The sequence below is a fragment of the Pan paniscus genome, chromosome 3, assembly GCF_029289425.2.
Source record: "Pan paniscus chromosome 3, NHGRI_mPanPan1-v2.0_pri, whole genome shotgun sequence".
Taxonomy (NCBI): domain Eukaryota; kingdom Metazoa; phylum Chordata; class Mammalia; order Primates; family Hominidae; genus Pan; species Pan paniscus.
In genome coordinates, this window is record NC_073252.2 from 3,266,193 (window position 1) to 3,284,147 (window position 17,955).

A 17,955-nucleotide genomic window follows, 5' to 3' on the forward strand; every position below is an offset into this window, starting at 1 on the left:
TAAAACAAACAGGTGCTTTATTTCATCATCAGAAACCTGGTGCATAGTTTAAAAAACAAAGAGAAGCTCTGACAGCCTTGGAGTGCTGCAGCTTGGAGTCACTGAAGGAGTAAGTCTGGAGGAGCTGCCTGAGCTTCCTGCTTAGGGGCCGGCCCCCACCCACAGGGTCTCCCTGGACTGGGGCGGGGCGGGGGGGGGTCAGGCAGTGGGCAGGGGCCTGACCTAGGCTCCCACTCTCTGCCTGGTGCCCACAGCCTGGGCACAGTGGCTCAGCTACTCAGCCTTGAGCGTCTGTGCCGGATAACTCAGCTTCTGCAGGAGGAAGAAGGGGAGCAAAAAGAGCCCGGACCACGTGGTGAAGCAGGCCTGGGCCCCGGCCAGCCAGTACACTGCGGAGAGACGGTGGCGTCACCCAGTCCCCGAGGGGGCTGGCACTTGGGAGGCGAGGGCAGGTGCTTGGCCCCCAGCCTGCCCCAGCACCATCCCGTGCCCTCACCTGAAGCGGCCACCAGGGGCCCCGCGGCCCTGGCCAGAGCGCCTAGGCTGCGCAGTGTACCCATGACCGTGCCCTTCTGCCCTGGTGAGCCTGTGGGAAGAGGCACAGTCAGGCACCACTGCCCTTCTCCCGCTCAGGTGGCTTCGGCCGAGGGAAGGGGGCTCACCATAGCCAGCGACCACGGAGGACAGGCAGGGCACCACAACGGCGGCGGCTGGTGGGAGACATCGAGGAGGTGCCCGTCAGCCCAGGGGAGGGCGCATCACCCAGCCCCTGCTGCCCATCGGATCCCCTGCCAGGGCAGGGCCACTCACCAAAGGAGTAGAGCAGCAGCCCCAGGCCCAGCACGGGCAGAGAACGTCCCCAGCCGATGAGGAGGAAGGCAGGCACCAGCAGCAGGAGGGCCTGCAGGTGGGCACGGCAGCCTCAGCACAGCCCGTGCCCTGCAGGGCTCAGGGGACTGCCTGCCACCCGCTTTGGAGGGAGCCCCCTACCCGCTTCACGGCAGCAACTTCCCCGCCAGGGTGGATCCGCCGGGCATAGGCACCCTGGATGGTGGCCATGGTGAGGCCGATGAGGAAAAACATCTTCCCCTGCTGTAGGCTGGGAGCGGGTGTGTTAGTGCAGGGCACCCGGGGCAGGGCCACCCAGGGCAGGGCCAGGGCGAGAGTGGCTGCCAAGGCTTCCTGGGGATGGGGGTTGCTTCCCTGAAGCAGGGGCGTTATTTCAGGGAGACAGCAGGCCGTCGCCAGATGGGGACCCACCTACTGAACTGGAAGCGCTGGTGTGTGAGGAAGCTCAGCGTGTACTCCAGGCCCGAGAACAGGAAGAGGTAGAGGAAGTAGACTAGGCCCAGGCGGCGCAGGCTGCTGAGCCCTGGGGAGAGGTGGCACGTGCTGAGAAGGCGACCACAGCAGGGAAGGGCGCCGCCCGGGGAAGCCCAGGGGAGAGCAGGCTCCACGCTTGGGTTGGTCGAGTCCTTACTGTCTCCAGAGGGTGGGTCCTGGCCACGAGCGACAGCCGAGAAGCGCAGCAGGGCCAGGGGGCTGAGCAGATCAGCCGCATCACGGAACCCCAGGGCCATAGAGGGCGCCTGTGGGGATGGCATTGGAGAGCCTGCAGGAGCGGCTGCTGGCCTGGCAACCCACGGACTGTGGCCTCAAGGGTCCCAACACCAAGAGAGCGGCCCAGCCTCCCTGGCATCTGGGGCTGGCACACAGGGGCACTTTACATCGCTATGGAATCAAGCCTCCAGCCCCTAGGCCTGTGGGTCCCAGACCACAGCCCTACCCGTTTCTCCAGGGGCAGCGTCTCTGGCAGGAAGCAGAAGATGAACAGCAGGTCGGAGGCTGCGAAGAGCAGGGCAAACCAGGGTGCCATTTCCAGGGGCAGGGAGGCTCCGAGCATAGGGCCCAGGGTGAAGCCCAGTGAGAAGGCCACCCCAATGACCGCCTAGGGAAAAGACCACCTGAGCTGCACAGGGAGACCCAGGCCCAGAAGTCACCACCAGGACCCCAAAGGCCCAGCCTGTGCACTTACCATGCCTTGACTGCGGGCCAGAGGCGAGCCCAGGTCAGCAACGATGGCCGTGGAGAGGCTGACGTTCCCTTTGCTGATGCCCCCAATCAGCCTGGAGGCCAGGAAGGCCGCAAAGCTCCGAGAGGTGGCCCAGACTGCATATGAGGTGGCCACACCCATCTGCCCAGGGGCAGGGGCCAAGAGGCAGGGGCGGTCACTTAAGGCCAGGAGTGGCTCAGAGTAGGGCTTGGCAACCCAGACAACACCCCTCAACCCTGCCCTATTTCGAAGCATCTGAGGGCCACTTGCGTTCTCAATGCCTTCCTAGGGGCCAGGAGCAGCTCCTTGAAAGCCTGGCTCTGTAACAGGAGCCACTGGTCCCCCAGAGAACCCCCTCCAGGATGCGATGAGGGCCAACCAGTGGCCATGAGGGGCCCACAGCCACCTCCCTCTCCCCACCTAACCCCATGGGGCTACTGGCTGGGTGGGAGGAGGCTTCCCCATGGGCACCCAGGCCCAGGAACATACCAGGCACAGCAGCATCACCGGGCGCCTCCCCAAGCAGTCAGAGGTGGCCCCAGTGAGTGGCGCACACAGAAACTGCAGGACAGAGAAGGCCGAGCCAATGAGACCTGAGAGACAGATGTCACCATCATGGGGCTGCCTCGCACCACGAGCTGTGGTCTTGGGGCCCTCAAGGCCAATGTCCAGCCCCGTCCTGAGGCTCCAGTCATGCTGGGCCCTACACTCACAGGCCATGGCCCTTGAGCCGAGGGGGCCCCAATGGAGAGATGAGGAAGGATCTGAACATGACACGCGGAGGCAAGGGATCATGCCCAGAAGCCAGGACATGTGGGCAAGGGCACCAGACATGCCAGCCCAGGGAGTGGGAAGGGAAGGACCGAGAATTGGGGAGGGGCCTGGGCTGGACCATGTCCACCAAACATAGGACCGTAGAGAGCCCGCCAAGGGCACAGAGCCAGCCATACCTCCGAACAGGACACTGTTGTACCTCTTCTCCACTGGCATCCCGATGGCGGTGGCAAACCAGTCCACCCCGCCCTGCCAGGAGCCATAGAGGGGGTCCTAGGGGATGAGGAATCACGATAAGGGCTGGGGAGGTCTGATGGGCCTGGGGGGCAGGGGGCACTGTGGGCCGCAGGGCAAGGACTCACGTGGGCACGGCCGTGGCTCTCCAACAGCCTGGGCAGCAGGGGCAGCAGCAGCGTGAAGGCCAGGAGGTCCAGCAGGAGGCCGAGGAAGACAACGGTGACCACGCGGCGCTCCGGCGGCTGCTGGTGGATGGGTGGGCGCGGGGTGCAGCCTCCACCCCCTCCCCATCCCATGGTGGGCTGCTCTGACCTGGCCTGGGTGGGGTGCGGCGGGTCGGGTTAGCGGGAAGCCGAGTCCTCCAGGGCCTGCCATACCCCCACACCCGACAGCCGGCGAGCACCCTAAAGGGGCTGATGGCAGGGGCTCTGGCCTACCGACGCAGGGGCCGTTCTGGCCTGGGCGATGCCCCCGCCCCGAACCCAGGCAGCAGGAAACGCAGGCTTCGGGGATTGCACAAAAAATAGCCGCAAAGGCAACGGTCCTGAGAGACCAGGGTGAGCACATCGCGGACCTGGCCCCACCCCACCCCACGGCCGCGCCTCCCACGCCCTCGTAACAGCGAGAGAAAACTTGAAGCCGCGGGGAACCCGGATCCCGATCCCGACCCCAACCCCAACCCCAGCCCCGGCCCGCGCCCCGCGCCCCGCGATTCCGGCCCCTGGCCCGGACTCGGTCTCCCTGGCGGGGGCCATGGGGTGCACACCGGACGCAGGAGCACCCCCAACCCCGCGCGCCTCCCACTCCGCCATCCCGCGTGCGTCCCGGTCCCGCCCCCACCCCGCGCGCCCCCGGTCCCGTCCCCTACCCTGCGCGCCCTCTAACCCCCACCCCGCGCGCCTCCCACCGCCCCCACCCCGCGCGCCCCTGGTCCAGCCCCACACCCCGCGCGCCCCCTACTCCCCTACCCTGCGCACCTCTCACCCGCCCCACCCCCGCGTACCCCGGGTCCCGTCTCCTCCCCCACCCCGCGCGTCCCCTGTCCCACCCCCAACCCGAGCGCCCCCTACGCCCCCCACCCCGCGCGCCCCCGGTCCCGCCCCGCACCTGCCGCGGCTGCGCGCTCGGGACGGACGGTCGCACAGACACGGAACACGGCACCAGGCACGCCGCCAGGGGCGGGACAGCCACGCCCGGCCACGCCACGCCCCGGAAGTGACGTATATCTCTGCCCGTTCTCTTCCGGCCGGAGGCAGTGGCGGGGTTCTCGCCGGTCCTGCGGGTCGCTGCTTTGCTGTGGGTTAGCAGCACCCTGAGCGGAGCGGAAGAGCTGCCCGCCGCCGCGTAACCCCGAGGCCGAGACTCCTGGCCTGGCCTCCTTGGGCCCACGACGCCTGCCCCGCGGAGCGGACCCATGGGCCTGAGGTTTGTGTGCGGGGCCTCAGGCGAGCGCTGGCGCAGCCTGTCCCCCATCGTCTGCGCCCTGCGGGCCTGGCCCTCCCCGTGGAAGGACCGCGGGCTTCGGGGCCCCACGCTGGGGGGCTGACTCCTGCCACACACACAGCGGTGGCCGCGGGCCTGGGGCGGCAGCACAGCCATTCTGCTCGGGCTGCGTGAGCTGACCCCGCTCTCTGTGCACCTACTTTTGCTGCGTTTGGTGCTGAGCCTGAAGTCCCAGGACAGGCGGCTGAGGGGGAAAGATGGTGTGAATTGGGTGGGCAGAGACAACTGAAAGCCACAGGACCCGGTTGGCACCTTTTTGGCCGCCTGGGCCTTTGCCTGCAGGCCCGCTCCCTGGGTCACCCGAAGGAGGAGCTGGCGCTCTTACCGGGCGCAGAAGCACCCGACCTACGCTGGAGGAAACGGTCCCCCTGGGCAGGAGAAGCTTTGGGCTTGGCTGGAGCACACTCACGGAACCACGCCAACGCCTGGCCTGTAGCCAGCTCCCACCTCCCCTCCCACCTTCTAAAATGCTTGCGGATCTCACGTGGCCGACCCTAACCAGATACACATGGGGAAAGGAATCAGGTGGCACACACACTGCCTTTACTCCATAGAGAACTTCCAATTGTGGGTAAGAACAAAGCCCCACCTCTGCCTAATAGATGCAGTTTTCCACCTGCAGCCAAAAAGACAACCTGTTATTAGCTTTTTTCCCAGAGGACAGGCATCTCTATGAAACTGCCATTGCAAAATTTGCTGACAGTGAGATAACCAGCTCCATCTTGCTTCTAACCTCCATGCTCTCCTTGTTTATTGCTGCGCGCAGGTTGAACTGTGGGAGGAACTTAGTTTAAAACAAAGATGATAACAGCCCTTTCCCAAAAGAAACCTTTCCTGGGGACTAGCCTGCTTTTGTGGGACCAACAGATTAGCCACAAGATTAGAAACTACGGTTGAAGAGTCACGCAGCGGGAGGCTACAGGATTCTGACCCTTCCCAAACTGCTCCTGGCGATAACATCACCATCGTAAAGCCTAAGATCAGCACTTGATGGGTCACCTGGCACCACCCAGGCTCATCTGATGTTGTGGCACCCAGGAACTGACTCAGTGCGAAAACAGCTTCGACTCCCTGTGATTTCATCTCTGACCTGACCAATGGGTACTTCTGACTCACTGGCTGCCCCCCACCCACCAGCTTATCTTTAAAAACTCCAAACCCCAGATGCTCAGGGAGACCGAGTAATAATAAAACTCCAGTCTCCCACACAGCTAGCTCTGCGTGAATTACCTTTTCTCTGTTGCAAATGCCCTTTCTTGATAAATTGGCTGTCTAGGTAACAGGGAAGGTGAACCCATTGGGCAGTTACACTTTTATCCACCCTTCCAGCTGGATCACGCGCCCTCTTCAATGACATGACACGCAGCTAGAGTGTATGAGCTTGCTGCCGGCACCTTCCGTCCTGGATCGCATAGCAAGGCCTCAACGGACAGCCAGGTGCCTGGTCCGGTCCCACATTTTTTTCTGTCCTGTTCTCGTTTCCTCTTTGCTTGGCCAAAGAGGGTTGGGCCAGGGTCCTGAGTGCAAGGGCTTGGCTTTGTGAATTAAAGTGGCAGTAGCCGTGTGGCAGAGAAAATTTGTAGATGGGTGAAATCCTGCAGCTGTTGATGTTAACAGCATCCTGGGCCTACACAGTGACAAAGTGTATATAGACAGCCAGCCTAGTTGGTGGATGTGACAACCCCAGACTCTTCTAGATTTGTGGATCCGTGCACCTGCCAGACCTGTCTCTGTGCCATCTGGGGAGGCTGGGTAAGATTTCCCCCGTCAGGGCCTGAGCCTCATCTCCAAGCTGCTGGCTTCAGCCCAGCTGCCACCAGCGCTGTCTCTGTCTTGCGCTTTCCAGAGAGAGACTGACTCATTTTGAGCTCCAGGCCTACCAGGCAGCCCAACCGTGGCAGTAACTGCCTCTCACACTGAGGATGGCTCATGCTCTGGTCCAGCCATGGCTTGAACACCTCCCAACAAGAACAAAGCCAGACTCATTCTCCCCAGCATCTTCTTCCTTGCTCAAAGATCCCACACCCCGTTAGAAGCTGGAACTGGGTCCTTGTCACCTTCCTCACCTCCCCAGTCCTAGTCTGGTTAATCCTCACATCTCACCACGGTCACCGTGGCTAGATGTGACCTCAGCGATGCTTCAGGCACGTACTAGGGCAGCCTGGGCAGGGCTGGTCACTGTGATCTCATGAGGTGTGAACTTGACCCCGGGCTTCTTTCCTGGGATGCCGGCTAAGGACACAAGTTCCGTGTTTGCCCTGGCTTGTAGCCCGGCGGGGCCTCCGTCATCCCCTGGGGAATGCCTCGGCCTGCAAGACCGCATACCGCATTGGAACAGGGAAACCACCTACTTCAGCACCTCCCTCAGCAAGGTGGCAGGTCCCAACAAGCCTTGCACCATGAGGAAGTGGCAGTGGCATTCGGGATATGGCTCCCTGGCCAGCTTGTGAAGTTCAAGGGGCTTGTTACTTCTTAGAGCTCACAGTCCCTCCCGGGTCCAGCACACCTGAGGGCTGACCTCCCTCTTGATTAGTGCAGGGGAAAAGCACTTTAAAAAGCTGTGTCATGCGTAACTTGCACATCTTCTGATTCTGACCTGAAACTGCATCCCAGGTCGGCACAGACGCAACGCAGTCTCCTCCCACCTCCGACAGTGCGGTGTCCTGAATGGAGAACCCCAGCACCCAGAAGCATCCACTGAAGGACGTAAGTAGGACAAGGCCAACTGTGGCTGTTCCAGCAGAGGGACTGTGGGTGATGTTTCCCTTCTCTGATTTCTAAGATATCTGCAAACTTGTTTCATTTATAATTGAAAATATAATTTGCATAACAACAGTAAATTCTACACATGAAGGCAAACGTCCGTGGTTGACAGAAATTACACTGGCCAGAATCCCCAGTCCCCATGAGGCTTGTCCAGACGCAGTGAACCAGTCGCAGCTGACAACACACAGACCATTCCCGATCCCAGAGGTGCATTTCAGGATTCATTCTATTTCATCAGGTGATGTTTTAACAGAAACAAAACCGCAGGCAGCGGGCGGGGGGAGCTGGAGGCTGGAATCACACCAACATTATAGCATTATTACTCTAAAAAAAATTACTTTTTTGGCTGGGTGCTGTGGCTCACACCTATAATTCGGGGGCCAAGGCAGGTGGATTACCTGAGGTCGGGAATTCGAGACCAGCCTGACCAACATGGAGAAACCCCGTCTCTACTAAAAATACAAAATTAGCTGGGCGTGGTGGCGCATGTCTGTAATCCCAGCTACTCTGGAGGCTGAGGCAGGAGAATCGCTTGAACCCGGGAGGTGGAGGTTGTGCCATTGCACTCCAGCCTGGGCAACAAGAGCAAAACTCCGTCTCAAAAAAAAAAAAATTTTTTTTTAAGCGACACGGTCTTGCACTGTGGCCGAGGCTGGAGTGCAGTGGCTCAATCACGGCTCACTGTAACCTTGGACTCAGCTCAAGCAGTCCTCCTGCTTCAGCCTCCCAAGTAGTTGGGACTACAGGTGCGTGCCACCACACTTGGCTAATTTTTATATTTTTTTGGTAGAGATGGGGCCTTCCTGTGTTGCCCAGGCTGGTCTCGAACTCCTGGGCTGAAGCAATCTTCCTGCCTTGGCCTCCCAGAGGGTTGGAATTGCAGATGTGAGGTAATGTCCAGTATTTCCTTGCCTTATTTATAAAATGTAATTTATTTTTTGAACTTTTTCCTCTTCAGAGCCTTCCATTCGCCTTCCTGTGTAGCCAGGCTGTTAAAAAGCTGCTTTACTTTCCGCTTTCTTTCCGCATCCCTAAAAGAAACAAAAGGCAAATGCCCATTTTTGGATTAGTTCTTGGAGAGCGTCTTGCCCTCTCTCTCCCACATCAGAACCACATTAGCCACCGTGGCCACGTTCAGTTCAAACAGGGGGAAGCGAACCTGCCTGGCTCCAACCCCCAGCCAGAGCCAAGGCTGTGGGATGCCAAGTGCCCGGTGCTCTGCCCAGGGCCACACAGCACCAAAGCTGAGTGACACCACAATCGTGTCGCACACACACGTCCCCCTCACCGTTCCATGATTTCTGAGAGTTGCATCCTCGCCAGGAACTGATTGTCCTTGCGGATTTCTCGAACGGCCCCTTTAAATTCACGCTTGTGTTTGTGGATCAGCCTCTTCCTTTCCTGTTCCTCCTTACTACTGCCTTGTTTTCTTCCAAACTCGAGGCTACAACCAGAAAGCCACTGTTAAGGAAGCAAGAGTCTGTCCCCACCTCTCAGCCAGAGCCTGCTTGGGAGTGTGGCTTCACTCCGTAGTCATCTGCTCAACTGCAGAACTGGCAGACGCCCCCCGTCAGCTCCCACTGAGCCCACAGCCCTGGCCTCCCAGGGAGATGCCAGCACCCACACTTTGACCAGCCGGGGTGTGAAAAGCTTCAGTGGGACAGGCTTGCTCTTCTCACAGGTCAGCGGCCGGCAGAGCTGCTTCTGGCTTTCCATTTCGGTCAGTGTGCTCTGACACAGCTCCTGAAAAACACGAAATCCCCGACTTTGCGATGACTCACCTGCTGCGTGCCCTGAGCTCCACGCACGGGTTCTGCGGTGTCAAGGCAGCGTGAGGACAGTGCTGCGAGCTCCCTGCAGCAGGATGGTGCCCTTGCTGTGCGCCTACCGGTGGGCCGGGGGGGTAAGCCAAGGCTGTGGCTGCTCAAGGCCTGGCACAGCTGGAACGAAGTAAAGCCACTGTCTTGAAGAGGGAGGGCCGTGGGCTGGCCCCTGAGAGCACTCTCTGAAAGGAGGGGACTTGGGGAGTTGGAGGTCACCATAGCCTGTGCTCCTCACAGCCAGAAACGTCAACAGAACCCCTCTTTCCCAGACAAACTTAGCATGAAAGGCCATGAGCCACTTGCTTCGTGAGAAGGCTCACAGGAGAACCCCTTTCTGCCGCGGGGGGCCGTGTGCATGCTAGAGCCCAGTGTGCAAACTGACGCTGGGTGCTAGGCGGGGCAGGGTTTCCACCAGTCTTGGCAGTTTGACCTTATTTTCAAGCCAACAAAACCAGATGGTTAAGACCCACTTTCACCAAGACCTTGGCTTCCAGAAGAGTTGGCTGGTGGCTTCTGAGGAATCTCCCGAAAGGCAGTTCACCGAGGTTGGTCCTACCCGCTTTCTCCTGCACAGGTGTGTCCTGGAACCCTGGCTGCACCCACAGACACAGCCACTCCTGGGCCCATGTGGATGGAACCTTCGAGTGCCGGAATGCCTCGTCTCCATGAAGACCAAACTCAAGGGCCTGACTGGCCCAGGCTACCGAGACCACGAGCCCTGCTGTGCCCCTCGGCCAGGCCAACCCAAATTCTTTTAAATAAAAGGCACAAGCCACAGCCACACCAGCAGGAAGTGGATACAGGATAAGGGGCAGGGCTCACATCTCATCCTCATCAGCCTTTGACCAGGCGACGGAGTCTGTGATAGCTAGCTTATCTGCTCTATGCTCCAGGGACCTGGCCGGAACGGGCCGAGTTGCTGTCCTCATGGAACTCTCATCCTAGTGGGGCAGAGACAAGGACGGTGTAACGTGCCCGGGGGTCAGCACCACAGACAAAACGCAGGGAGCACGGCACAGTGTGGGCCAGGGAAGGCCTGGCTTCCCAAGGGTGTGGGCGCGAGCAGCATGGCTGTGGGGAGTTCCAGGTGCAGAGAACTACTCCAGAGACGAAGCCAGGCCTGCGAGGAGGCCGGAGCGCATGAGGGGAAGGCATGACGCAAGGCTGCCAGGGCTGTGCTGGTGGTGCGGGGCAGTCCTGTGGGGGTAGCTGCGGAGATGGCACTGATGCCTTCGGCTCCAGCAGCATCCTGGGCTGGTGCGGGCCAATAAGGGGCAGGATGAAAGGCACAAGCCACAGCCATGTTAAGCAGGAAGTGGATGCAGGGTACAGCCTGTCACGGTCAGGGTGAAAGGCAGGGAGGCGGGTAGGCCATAGGTGAATTTGGAGCAGCCTGTAGAGGACAGGATGTGCCATCAAAGACTTGTTCTTGGGTCCAGCTGAGACTGTCCCTTGGGGCTTCCTGTCACCTTGTGCAGGATAGTGAGACCATCCTTGGAAAACCCATCGGGACTGCAGAGCACGGCTCAGAGCTGACTGTCCAGGCCTGGCAGGGGCTGACCCCTGGGCGCTGGTGCACCCTCCGTGCGGCCTCTTGGAGGAAGCACACAAGGCGACAGTTCCCAGCTGCCGCCTGAGATGCAGCATCTGCTTTACTCCAGCCCAGCACTGCTCACCGTCACTGCCCACTCTTATGATTTTACTTCCCTTCATGTTTGTGATTTTGCAAAGATGGTGTTGACTTACAGCTGCAGCATCAAATGACTGCCTGCCACCAGCTTGGCCCCAGCTCAGGGACATGTCTGAGCCCAGGCAGAGCACCCTAGTGGCCGGGAAGCCTCACCTGGAGCTCCTGCGGGTGGCTGCAGTCCGCCAGGTGATCCGTGAGGAGGGCTCGGAGAGGCCCCGTGATGGCGTGGAAGGATGGCAGGGACCCGTACATGAGCACGCAGCGCTTCAGCAGGGCCAGGCCCACAGCCAGGCAGGACAGTCTGTGAGGGCAGGAGGCAAGAGGAGGTCCAACTTGTTCTATTTGTCACTGACAAAACCAATAACGTGGCAAAAATGAACTTCCCCACTTCCACTAGGCTGAAAAATCCAATGTGGCCACCTTGGCCGGCCAGGGTTGGGCCCATGCAACCACGGGCAAGGTAGGCTCAGGGTCAGGCCTAACGCAGGAGGGAAGGCTGTGGGAACCACAGCGCCAGCTGGGATGGGGCGGCTCCATTTTTGGTTCCAAATTATGATTTGTGAAATCAAGCAAAAATGTATTTTGAAAATGAAAAGAAAAAGGGACAGCAAGCCAACATGCCTCAGAAAGGCTTTCGGCCTCCATCAAACCAAACGGCCGGGCGGCAAGTTCACTAAGAACAGCACATCAGAAAGCACGAATGGCTTCTCCTGCCTCTGGGGACGCTGTAGGGCACAGGCCCCAAAGCGGGGTCCCCTCACATACCGGATGTGATTGGCCTCTGTCGAAGTTGGGGCCCTCAGTCTACTCGCCCAGCGGAGGGAGAGGCTGCTCTGCTGCCACGTGGCCACATCCTCTCTAGCAGACACCACGAGCAGTTCCGAGTTCTTCCCAAGCGCTCTGAAAGGGTGCACCAGAGTGGAACCTGAATTCCAAGTGCGACAGGACAGAGATGGCCTGAACGTTACTGGGCTCCCAGCAGGCTCTGCGGCACCGAGCCTGTGGAAGTTCACCCTCTCACAGACGCACACCGATTTTTATGTTTCTGGGTTGTGCCAGACACTGAGGGTTTCAGCGTGGGCAGGGACACCTCAGGAGGGGAAAAGCTTTGGCAGGGGGCGCGGTGAGAGCCAAGTGCCTGATCCGGCCTGAGAGGCCTGCTGGCCACAGACTTCCTGGGGCCTACTAGGCACACATGGGGCTGATGAGGCGCTCAGGCCACATCCAGGAACAGACTGAAGTCCCTGCCCCTGTCGGGGAGACAGGCAGAGCAAATGGACCAGACAGAACACGAGAAAGGAAAGCGGAGGGGCAGGAGGGAGACAGGAGAGTCAGTCGGGGGTGACGGTGCAGGGCGGGAGAGGCCTGAGGGGCAGACGTCAGCAAAGGCCTGTAGGACGTGCAGGAGTCAATTCACTCGCCACGGAGAAGGGCAATCCAGGCAGAGGGCGTGGCTACACGGGGAGGGGTGGAGAGTGGGTACAGTGGGGTAGAGGTGCCGTGCCAAGCGAGAGGGGAAGGCGTGGGTCAGGCCCCGCCCCACACTTCCCCAAAGCCGAGATGCCCGCCCCTACCCTGACTCCACCTGTGCCCAGCCTGTTCTGTCGCAGCCCTTCACACGTGGGACTGCAGCTATCTACAGGTGGCTCTCCCCGAGGCAGGGGGCATGTGGGCAGCCGCGCCCCTCTGGCGCCCAGCACCGAGCCTGACAGACGGGAGCCTCGGGAGCCAGGTGGTGGCAGAATGGGAGCACTGAACCGGAAGAGTGGCCCAGACCCCTCTTGGAAGGGACTCTGCTGCTGGTGTGAATGACGCCACAGCACCTGCTCCTCAGGTCAGTCCCCTGGACATGCAGGCGCTTAGCACTGCACGGTGAGCTGGAAATAGAGGACAGGGGTCTGAGCCTTGAGGTCCAACCTCTGGTCAGGCTGGGAGAGGCATCCACAGACATGGAAGAGCTCAGGAAGAGGCTGTGCAGCTCCTCACCCCCCAGAGGGAAGCAGCAAGTGCTGAGGAAGCATCCAGGAGCAGGGCTGGCATCAGGGGAAGGGGGAGGAGCACAGGGGCTGGGGTGAGGGCCCAGGAGGGCAGCCAGTGTGCAGACTGCTCCTTATCCCAACACTGCCCTTGCCGCCCTCGCTCCTGAATTCAGAGCGTTAAGAGAAGCGACACAGCAGCGCGGCCTGTGTGAGCTGCACGAGAACTTTCATGCTGCCTTGTCATCACGTGAGAAAAAGTAAAAAGTTAAGATTGATTTTAACAATAGACCTTATCTAACCCCAAATACCAAAATATTATGATTTTAACACATAATACAAAAAATTAAGATATTTTAAGTATTTCTGGCACTAAGTCTTCGCCACTTGGGCATATGTCACAGGTAGGGTACGTCTCAGTTCAGACTCTGGCCCCTGGCAACCACGCTGGACAGCACAGGTCACCGGTAGCACTGCTTTTCCCCACGTGGCGCGTGCACACGCTCACACAGAGGGACAGACAGTGCGGCGGGTGGCAGGTTGTGTGTTTCCTCTACTTTCGCATATTCTAAACTTTCTACAATGAGTATGAACTACTTAAAAAAACTCTAAAGTATAACATATTTGTAGGAACCTCCCTCAGATCAACTCACCTTGGCTTGCTTTGTTTGGAGTTGCTATGTAAAGAATCCCAAGAAGAAAATTAATAAGCTCAGGTATAAACCTCTGGGACAAAGCCACATACTCCAGGAACAGGCAGCACACGAACAGGCCCTTCACCACGTCCTGGAGGGACAGGATGGGGCACTGGAAGGGAACATACGGGGGGTTACTGTCCTGGGACGATGTCATGCCATGCTAGGCCGACCACCGGGCTTCCCTGATGAACCACGCACCCCACTGAGCTTCACAAGTACAGAGGGAACCCCCGCACCTTATAGCAGTGTCGAGAGCATCAAATGAGATGAAGACAAGATAAAGAGCTTTAGTGATTTTTTTTTTCCCGAGACAGAGTTTCACTCTTACCACCCAGTCTGGAGTGCAATGGCACAATCTCGGCTCACTGCAACCTCCACCTCCCGGGTTCAAGTGATTCTCCTGCCTCAGTCTCCCGAGTAGCTGGGATTACAGGCATGTGGCACCACACCCGGCTAATTTTTGTATTTTTAGTAGAGACGGGGTTTCGCCCTGTTGGCCACACTGGTCTTGAACTCCCGACCTCAGGTGATCCGCCCGCCTCAGCCTCCGAAAGTGCTGGGATTACAGGCGTGAGCCACCGCGCCTGGCCAGAGCTATACTGATTATAAAGTTCCTTCCACCCATACAGAGCGTACGATTACTGCACTAAGCATGTACCAATCACATGCCTAATAAAGAAAAAGGAACAGCTTGAACTTTTTAAGCCAAAAAGGGAACAAAAGCCCTTATCATCACACTGGATAACTTCACCACTAACTTGAAAGGTTGTTTTCTGGGGTAGCACCATCTGTAACCTTGAGGTGCCAAACCAGGCTCTCCCACTCCCACCCACATCTGGGGCTGCTCGAGCCGGGGCTCTTTTAGATGGGCCCTCTTAGGTCTAACCGCAGTGCTCGGTCTCTGCAGCCCTTAAACAGCCACACTCATGTTCCACAAGGCCCCGAGGGGCCGTGGCTCCGGCCACCCGTGGTGCAGCAGGCCGGCCCCTGCCGCATGTGGAGAGAACGCACCTTGGTGAGCAGCTGACTGAGGCACACGAGGGCAGGGGTCACCACTGGGTGCCAGAAGTCGGAAGTTGGAAATAGCAGCCCAGTGATTTTCAAATAAATGAGCTGGAAAAAAAGTGTTACCACAGGTTAAAGAAGGTAAATGAAGTCCATCCATATGCCCTCCCCGCAAACACTCCGGAGCCAAGAACAGGATCTGGGGAGGAGAGGGTGCATCTCCTTGGCCCAGAGCTCTGGCCTCAGTGTCACAGAACAGGCGTCCAACCACCGTGGGTCAACCAGCTAAACGTGCAGTGAGGACACTGAGGCCCAAGAAGACTTCAAAGCAGTCAACAATGGTTATAGACACGGGCTCAGATCACGTTTTGGGGAGTTGATTAAAAATCACTAACCTAAGTCCTACATTTTTAAGCTTCTGCTAACTATTGTGAATCCATTTCAACACAAACACCAGGCAACAGAATAAAGAGCGTATCTCAGCAAGTATTTCCTTAAAGTTACTAAAGCTGAAAATACAGCATGAGGCTGTTATAAAATTGTTAAAAATCTTCAGAGCGTTCAAATGTCTCCCAACCTTTGAATAACATAGAAACCGAGACCAATTTAAACCAGCCCACAGGCTTGGGCCCTTAAGGACAATACCGTGGTTCTATTTGCCTTCCAACGTTTTTGTCACTGGACCAAATACAGCACCATTCACGTGGAATCAAACCAGAATCTCCCTGCATGACCCACACGTTAGTCCATGGCTAGTGGAGGAGCACCCTCCCCTCCCAGGCTCGCTGCCGTGCACTCTCACTCCAGATCACCCTCGCTGCCATGCAGCTCACTCCACATCACCCTGGAAGCACAGGGTACAGCCAAGAGCATCGTACCCGTCGTCCACCTTCTGTGATGCCAAACAGAACTTCTGTGGCAGGGGCAGTGCCTAGACTGAACTCTGCTTACCACGTCCAACCCTGGCAATGCCGCCCGGCCTTTGGTCTCAATCATTTCTTCCATCTCATGCATCGCATCTCGGAGAACAAATTTGATAGCGTCACTTGCAGATTCAGGAAACATCTGGCAAAGATGATATAAGTGCCTGTTAAGCAGAAATGTAAAGTCAGGAGAGAATGACTTTAGATAAGAAACACAGAAAAACCCTGCAAGCCACTTTCCTATGCAGTCACCTGTTGACTGAGCAAGTAAGAACTGGATGAATCCACTTTTTCTAACAGCATTCTTAAGAGTCTACACTCACTTCTGCCATTTCCTAAAAACTCGGCCATAACATTATGGACTGGAGGTGGTGGGAGAAGCAGCTCGATTTGTGGTACAGACGTTGTTGGGGGCACCGCTCTGTGTGGCAGCTGCAGCTGACAGCTGACAGCTCCAAGGCACTTTCCATATTAACTCATTTATTCCTCACGACAGGTACTTCTTTGATAGTGCCTCCACGCATGCAGAAGATGACGTGGAGAGCTCCGCGCGGCACAGGGCAGGAAGCTGGTGTGCACTCTCATGGATCCGAAGCCAACACACGCCTCTCAACTGAGGACTCTGCCCCTCTGGCATTCTTCCAGCCACCAGCCCTGGGGGCCAGGAGCCACCGAGTGGGTCACACAGGCTTAGAGGGCAACGAGGGCAGGAGCTCACCCTGGCGGTCCCCATGCAGACAAGAGGTACACACTCCCTGGCATGCAGAGCCACCCAACTGGGTTTCACTGAAGGGTGAGGGGCGGGGTGTCTACCGTGCTTTCCAAATACCACTCAATCACCCAGAGCTTGAAACTTACAATGAGCCACCCCATCCCAGCCACAAATCTAAAGGGGTTCACTTGTTTCAAAATCAACTTGTTTGTGGTTAAAAGTCAGTCCCAGCTCTACAGTGGCTGGAGCGGCACGTGTGAGAAGCCGGCTTGCGCTGTGAGGCTCACAAGCCCTGGGTGACCACCTGCCCACTTGGCATGCTGACACCATCATTCCACCTACCTTAGTAACTCTGGAATGTATTTTTATGACTCTAAATGGGAGAAAAATTGTTCTGCTTAACCCCACATCCCAGATGACATGCCATTTTTACTTACACAACCAACTTATCAATGACTCTGAGGTCTGGTGGGTCATCTGTAGCCAAATCGCCAACGTATTCCAAAAGAAAGCCAAACAGCTTCTGCAGGAACATGAATTGGGAAATAAAGCTCAGTGCTCAGCACCAAGAACAAAGCCACAGGCACACAGCTTCTGGATCACGTACATTCTGGTGACAACCAGGTGGGGCAGGGGAGCCCAGGGTGACAGACACGAGCAGCCTTCTAACACGCAAGCAAATACACTGCTAGAACTTGCTAAGCACTAGAAGGCGTGGGGGGAAAAAGCTAAGGGCGAGGCGCATCCTTCTACAGAACAGCTGACAACACACCGCTAGGAAAGCACGACGAGGAGCGCGGGCAGCACGGCGTCCTCCTCACAGGCAATACCCACCATTCACTGAAAGAGGCACGATCACAGCCACCTACCTGCCACAGCAAAGTCTGGCTCTGCCACACGCTGGCTATGTGAACCCTAGTGTCCTCCCCTGTGAGATGAAGGTGAAGGTCCCCATGCCTGCCTCTGGCTGGGTCTGGCACGAGGCCTAGAGAGGGGCCAAAGCCAAGGGAGGCCTCTGCCGGTGCCATACCAAGTACTCCCAGCCATCATCATAGGTAACCACGTGACAGGCTGGCCCCATCTGGCCTGAGGCACACATGGCCGTTGCACAACTTCACGCAATTCTGGCATTCATATACGGGGCTATACTGACACTCCCAGCGCTCCACACACACTCAGTCCACGTACTTCTAATTTTGCTTTGTTTCCTTCTGCGAGACTTGGGTGGTTGCACTTCTGAATTCTCTCCACCACCAAAAGCTGCTCTTCCATCGATCTTCCTAACAATAGAGATCTCAGTTCCTCATAGGATTCAGGGGCTATCAAAAACACAAAACATACTGCACATTTAACATTTATATATATGTATATATATTTATTTTTGAGATGGAGTCTCGCTCTGTTGCCCAGGCTGGAGTGCAGTGGTGCAATCTCAGCTCACTGAAACTTCCGCCTCCTGGGTTCAAGCGATTCTCCTGCCCCAGCCTCCTGAGTAGCTGGGATTACAGGCACTCGCCACCATGCCCGGCTAATTTTTGTATTTTCAGTAGAGACAGGGCTTCACCGTGTTGGCCAGGCTGGTCTTGAGCTCCTGACCTCAGGTGATCCGCCTGCCTAGGGCTCCCAAAGTGCTGAGATTACAGGCATAAGCCACCGCACCTGGCCCACATTTCACATTTAAAATGAGAATTACTTACATGTCTGCTGACAGAGAGGTAATTTTATATAAGTATTCTACTTCACGATCACAACAAACCCACCAGCGTTTGCCCTGGTACACCTGGAGGGGTCTCAG

The 17,955-nt window shown here is 57.7% G+C and overlaps 2 protein-coding genes and 1 long non-coding RNA gene across 10 annotated transcripts in view; 1 reads left to right on the plus strand and 2 right to left on the minus strand.

Annotated features, from left to right (window-relative positions):
• Positions 1-6,555, minus strand: MFSD10 (major facilitator superfamily domain containing 10). Of its 5 annotated transcripts, none has more exons than XM_003812959.6 (13): positions 4,172-6,555; positions 3,190-3,381; positions 3,004-3,100; positions 2,543-2,646; positions 2,036-2,194; positions 1,787-1,948; positions 1,481-1,589; positions 1,261-1,372; positions 991-1,099; positions 811-901; positions 663-710; positions 497-586; positions 1-389 (listed from the first exon to the last, which is right to left on the minus strand). In XM_003812959.6, exons 1-13 carry the CDS (start codon positions 4,661-4,663, stop codon positions 274-276), a joined length of 1,881 nt encoding a protein of 626 aa, XP_003813007.2. In that variant the 5' UTR covers positions 4,664-6,555; the 3' UTR covers positions 1-273. The 5 variants fall into 5 exon arrangements, with proteins under 5 accessions (XP_003813007.2, XP_054967125.1, XP_034814135.1 ...); XM_055111150.2 differs by lacking the exon at positions 4,172-6,555 and adding an exon at positions 3,502-3,702; XM_034958244.3 differs by having other exon boundaries at positions 1-586.
• The window catches only part of LOC129397557 (uncharacterized), a 15,333-nt gene continuing 3,510 nt past the window's right edge, over positions 6,133-17,955 (plus strand). For both annotated transcript variants that reach the window (XR_008625048.2, XR_008625047.2), the window contains exons 1-4: positions 6,133-7,273; positions 7,404-7,571; positions 8,124-8,223; positions 15,945-16,192. This is a non-coding gene — a long non-coding RNA (uncharacterized LOC129397557). The remainder of the gene's footprint in view (positions 7,274-7,403; positions 7,572-8,123; positions 8,224-15,944; positions 16,193-17,955) is intronic.
• The window catches only part of NOP14 (NOP14 nucleolar protein), a 25,480-nt gene continuing 14,889 nt past the window's right edge, over positions 7,365-17,955 (minus strand). The window contains exons 9-19 of one of the 3 annotated variants that reach the window (XM_034958229.3): positions 17,349-17,479; positions 16,598-16,683; positions 15,477-15,612; positions 14,532-14,633; positions 13,476-13,629; positions 11,612-11,771; positions 11,000-11,147; positions 8,958-9,076; positions 8,622-8,777; positions 8,246-8,364; positions 7,365-7,624 (exon numbers count right to left, since the gene is read on the minus strand). In XM_034958229.3, coding sequence (XP_034814120.2) covers positions 8,265-8,364; positions 8,622-8,777; positions 8,958-9,076; positions 11,000-11,147; positions 11,612-11,771; positions 13,476-13,629; positions 14,532-14,633; positions 15,477-15,612; positions 16,598-16,683; positions 17,349-17,479 — 1,292 coding nt within the window. In that variant the 3' untranslated portion in view covers positions 7,365-7,624; positions 8,246-8,264. Of the gene's footprint in view, positions 8,365-8,621; positions 8,778-8,957; positions 9,077-10,999; positions 11,148-11,611; positions 11,772-13,475; positions 13,630-14,531; positions 14,634-15,476; positions 15,613-16,597; positions 16,684-17,348; positions 17,480-17,955 lie in introns of all 3 variants that reach the window. The other 2 variants (XM_003812954.5, XM_063603490.1) reach the window with 2 other exon arrangements.

Bases quoted from the DNA above. Each gene is read 5' to 3' on its own strand.
- MFSD10 (XM_034958244.3), bottom strand. From the start codon at position 4,663: ATGGCTGTGCTGCCGCCCCAGGCCCGCGGCCACCGCTGTGTGTGTGGC. The intron at 2,647-3,003 runs GTATGGCTGGCT...TCTGTCTCTCAG, and splicing joins CAACAGTGTCCTGTTCGGAG to GTCTCATTGGCTCGGCCTTC. The intron at 902-990 runs GTAGGGGGCTCC...GCCCACCTGCAG, and splicing joins AAGTTGCTGCCGTGAAGCGG to GCCCTCCTGCTGCTGGTGCC.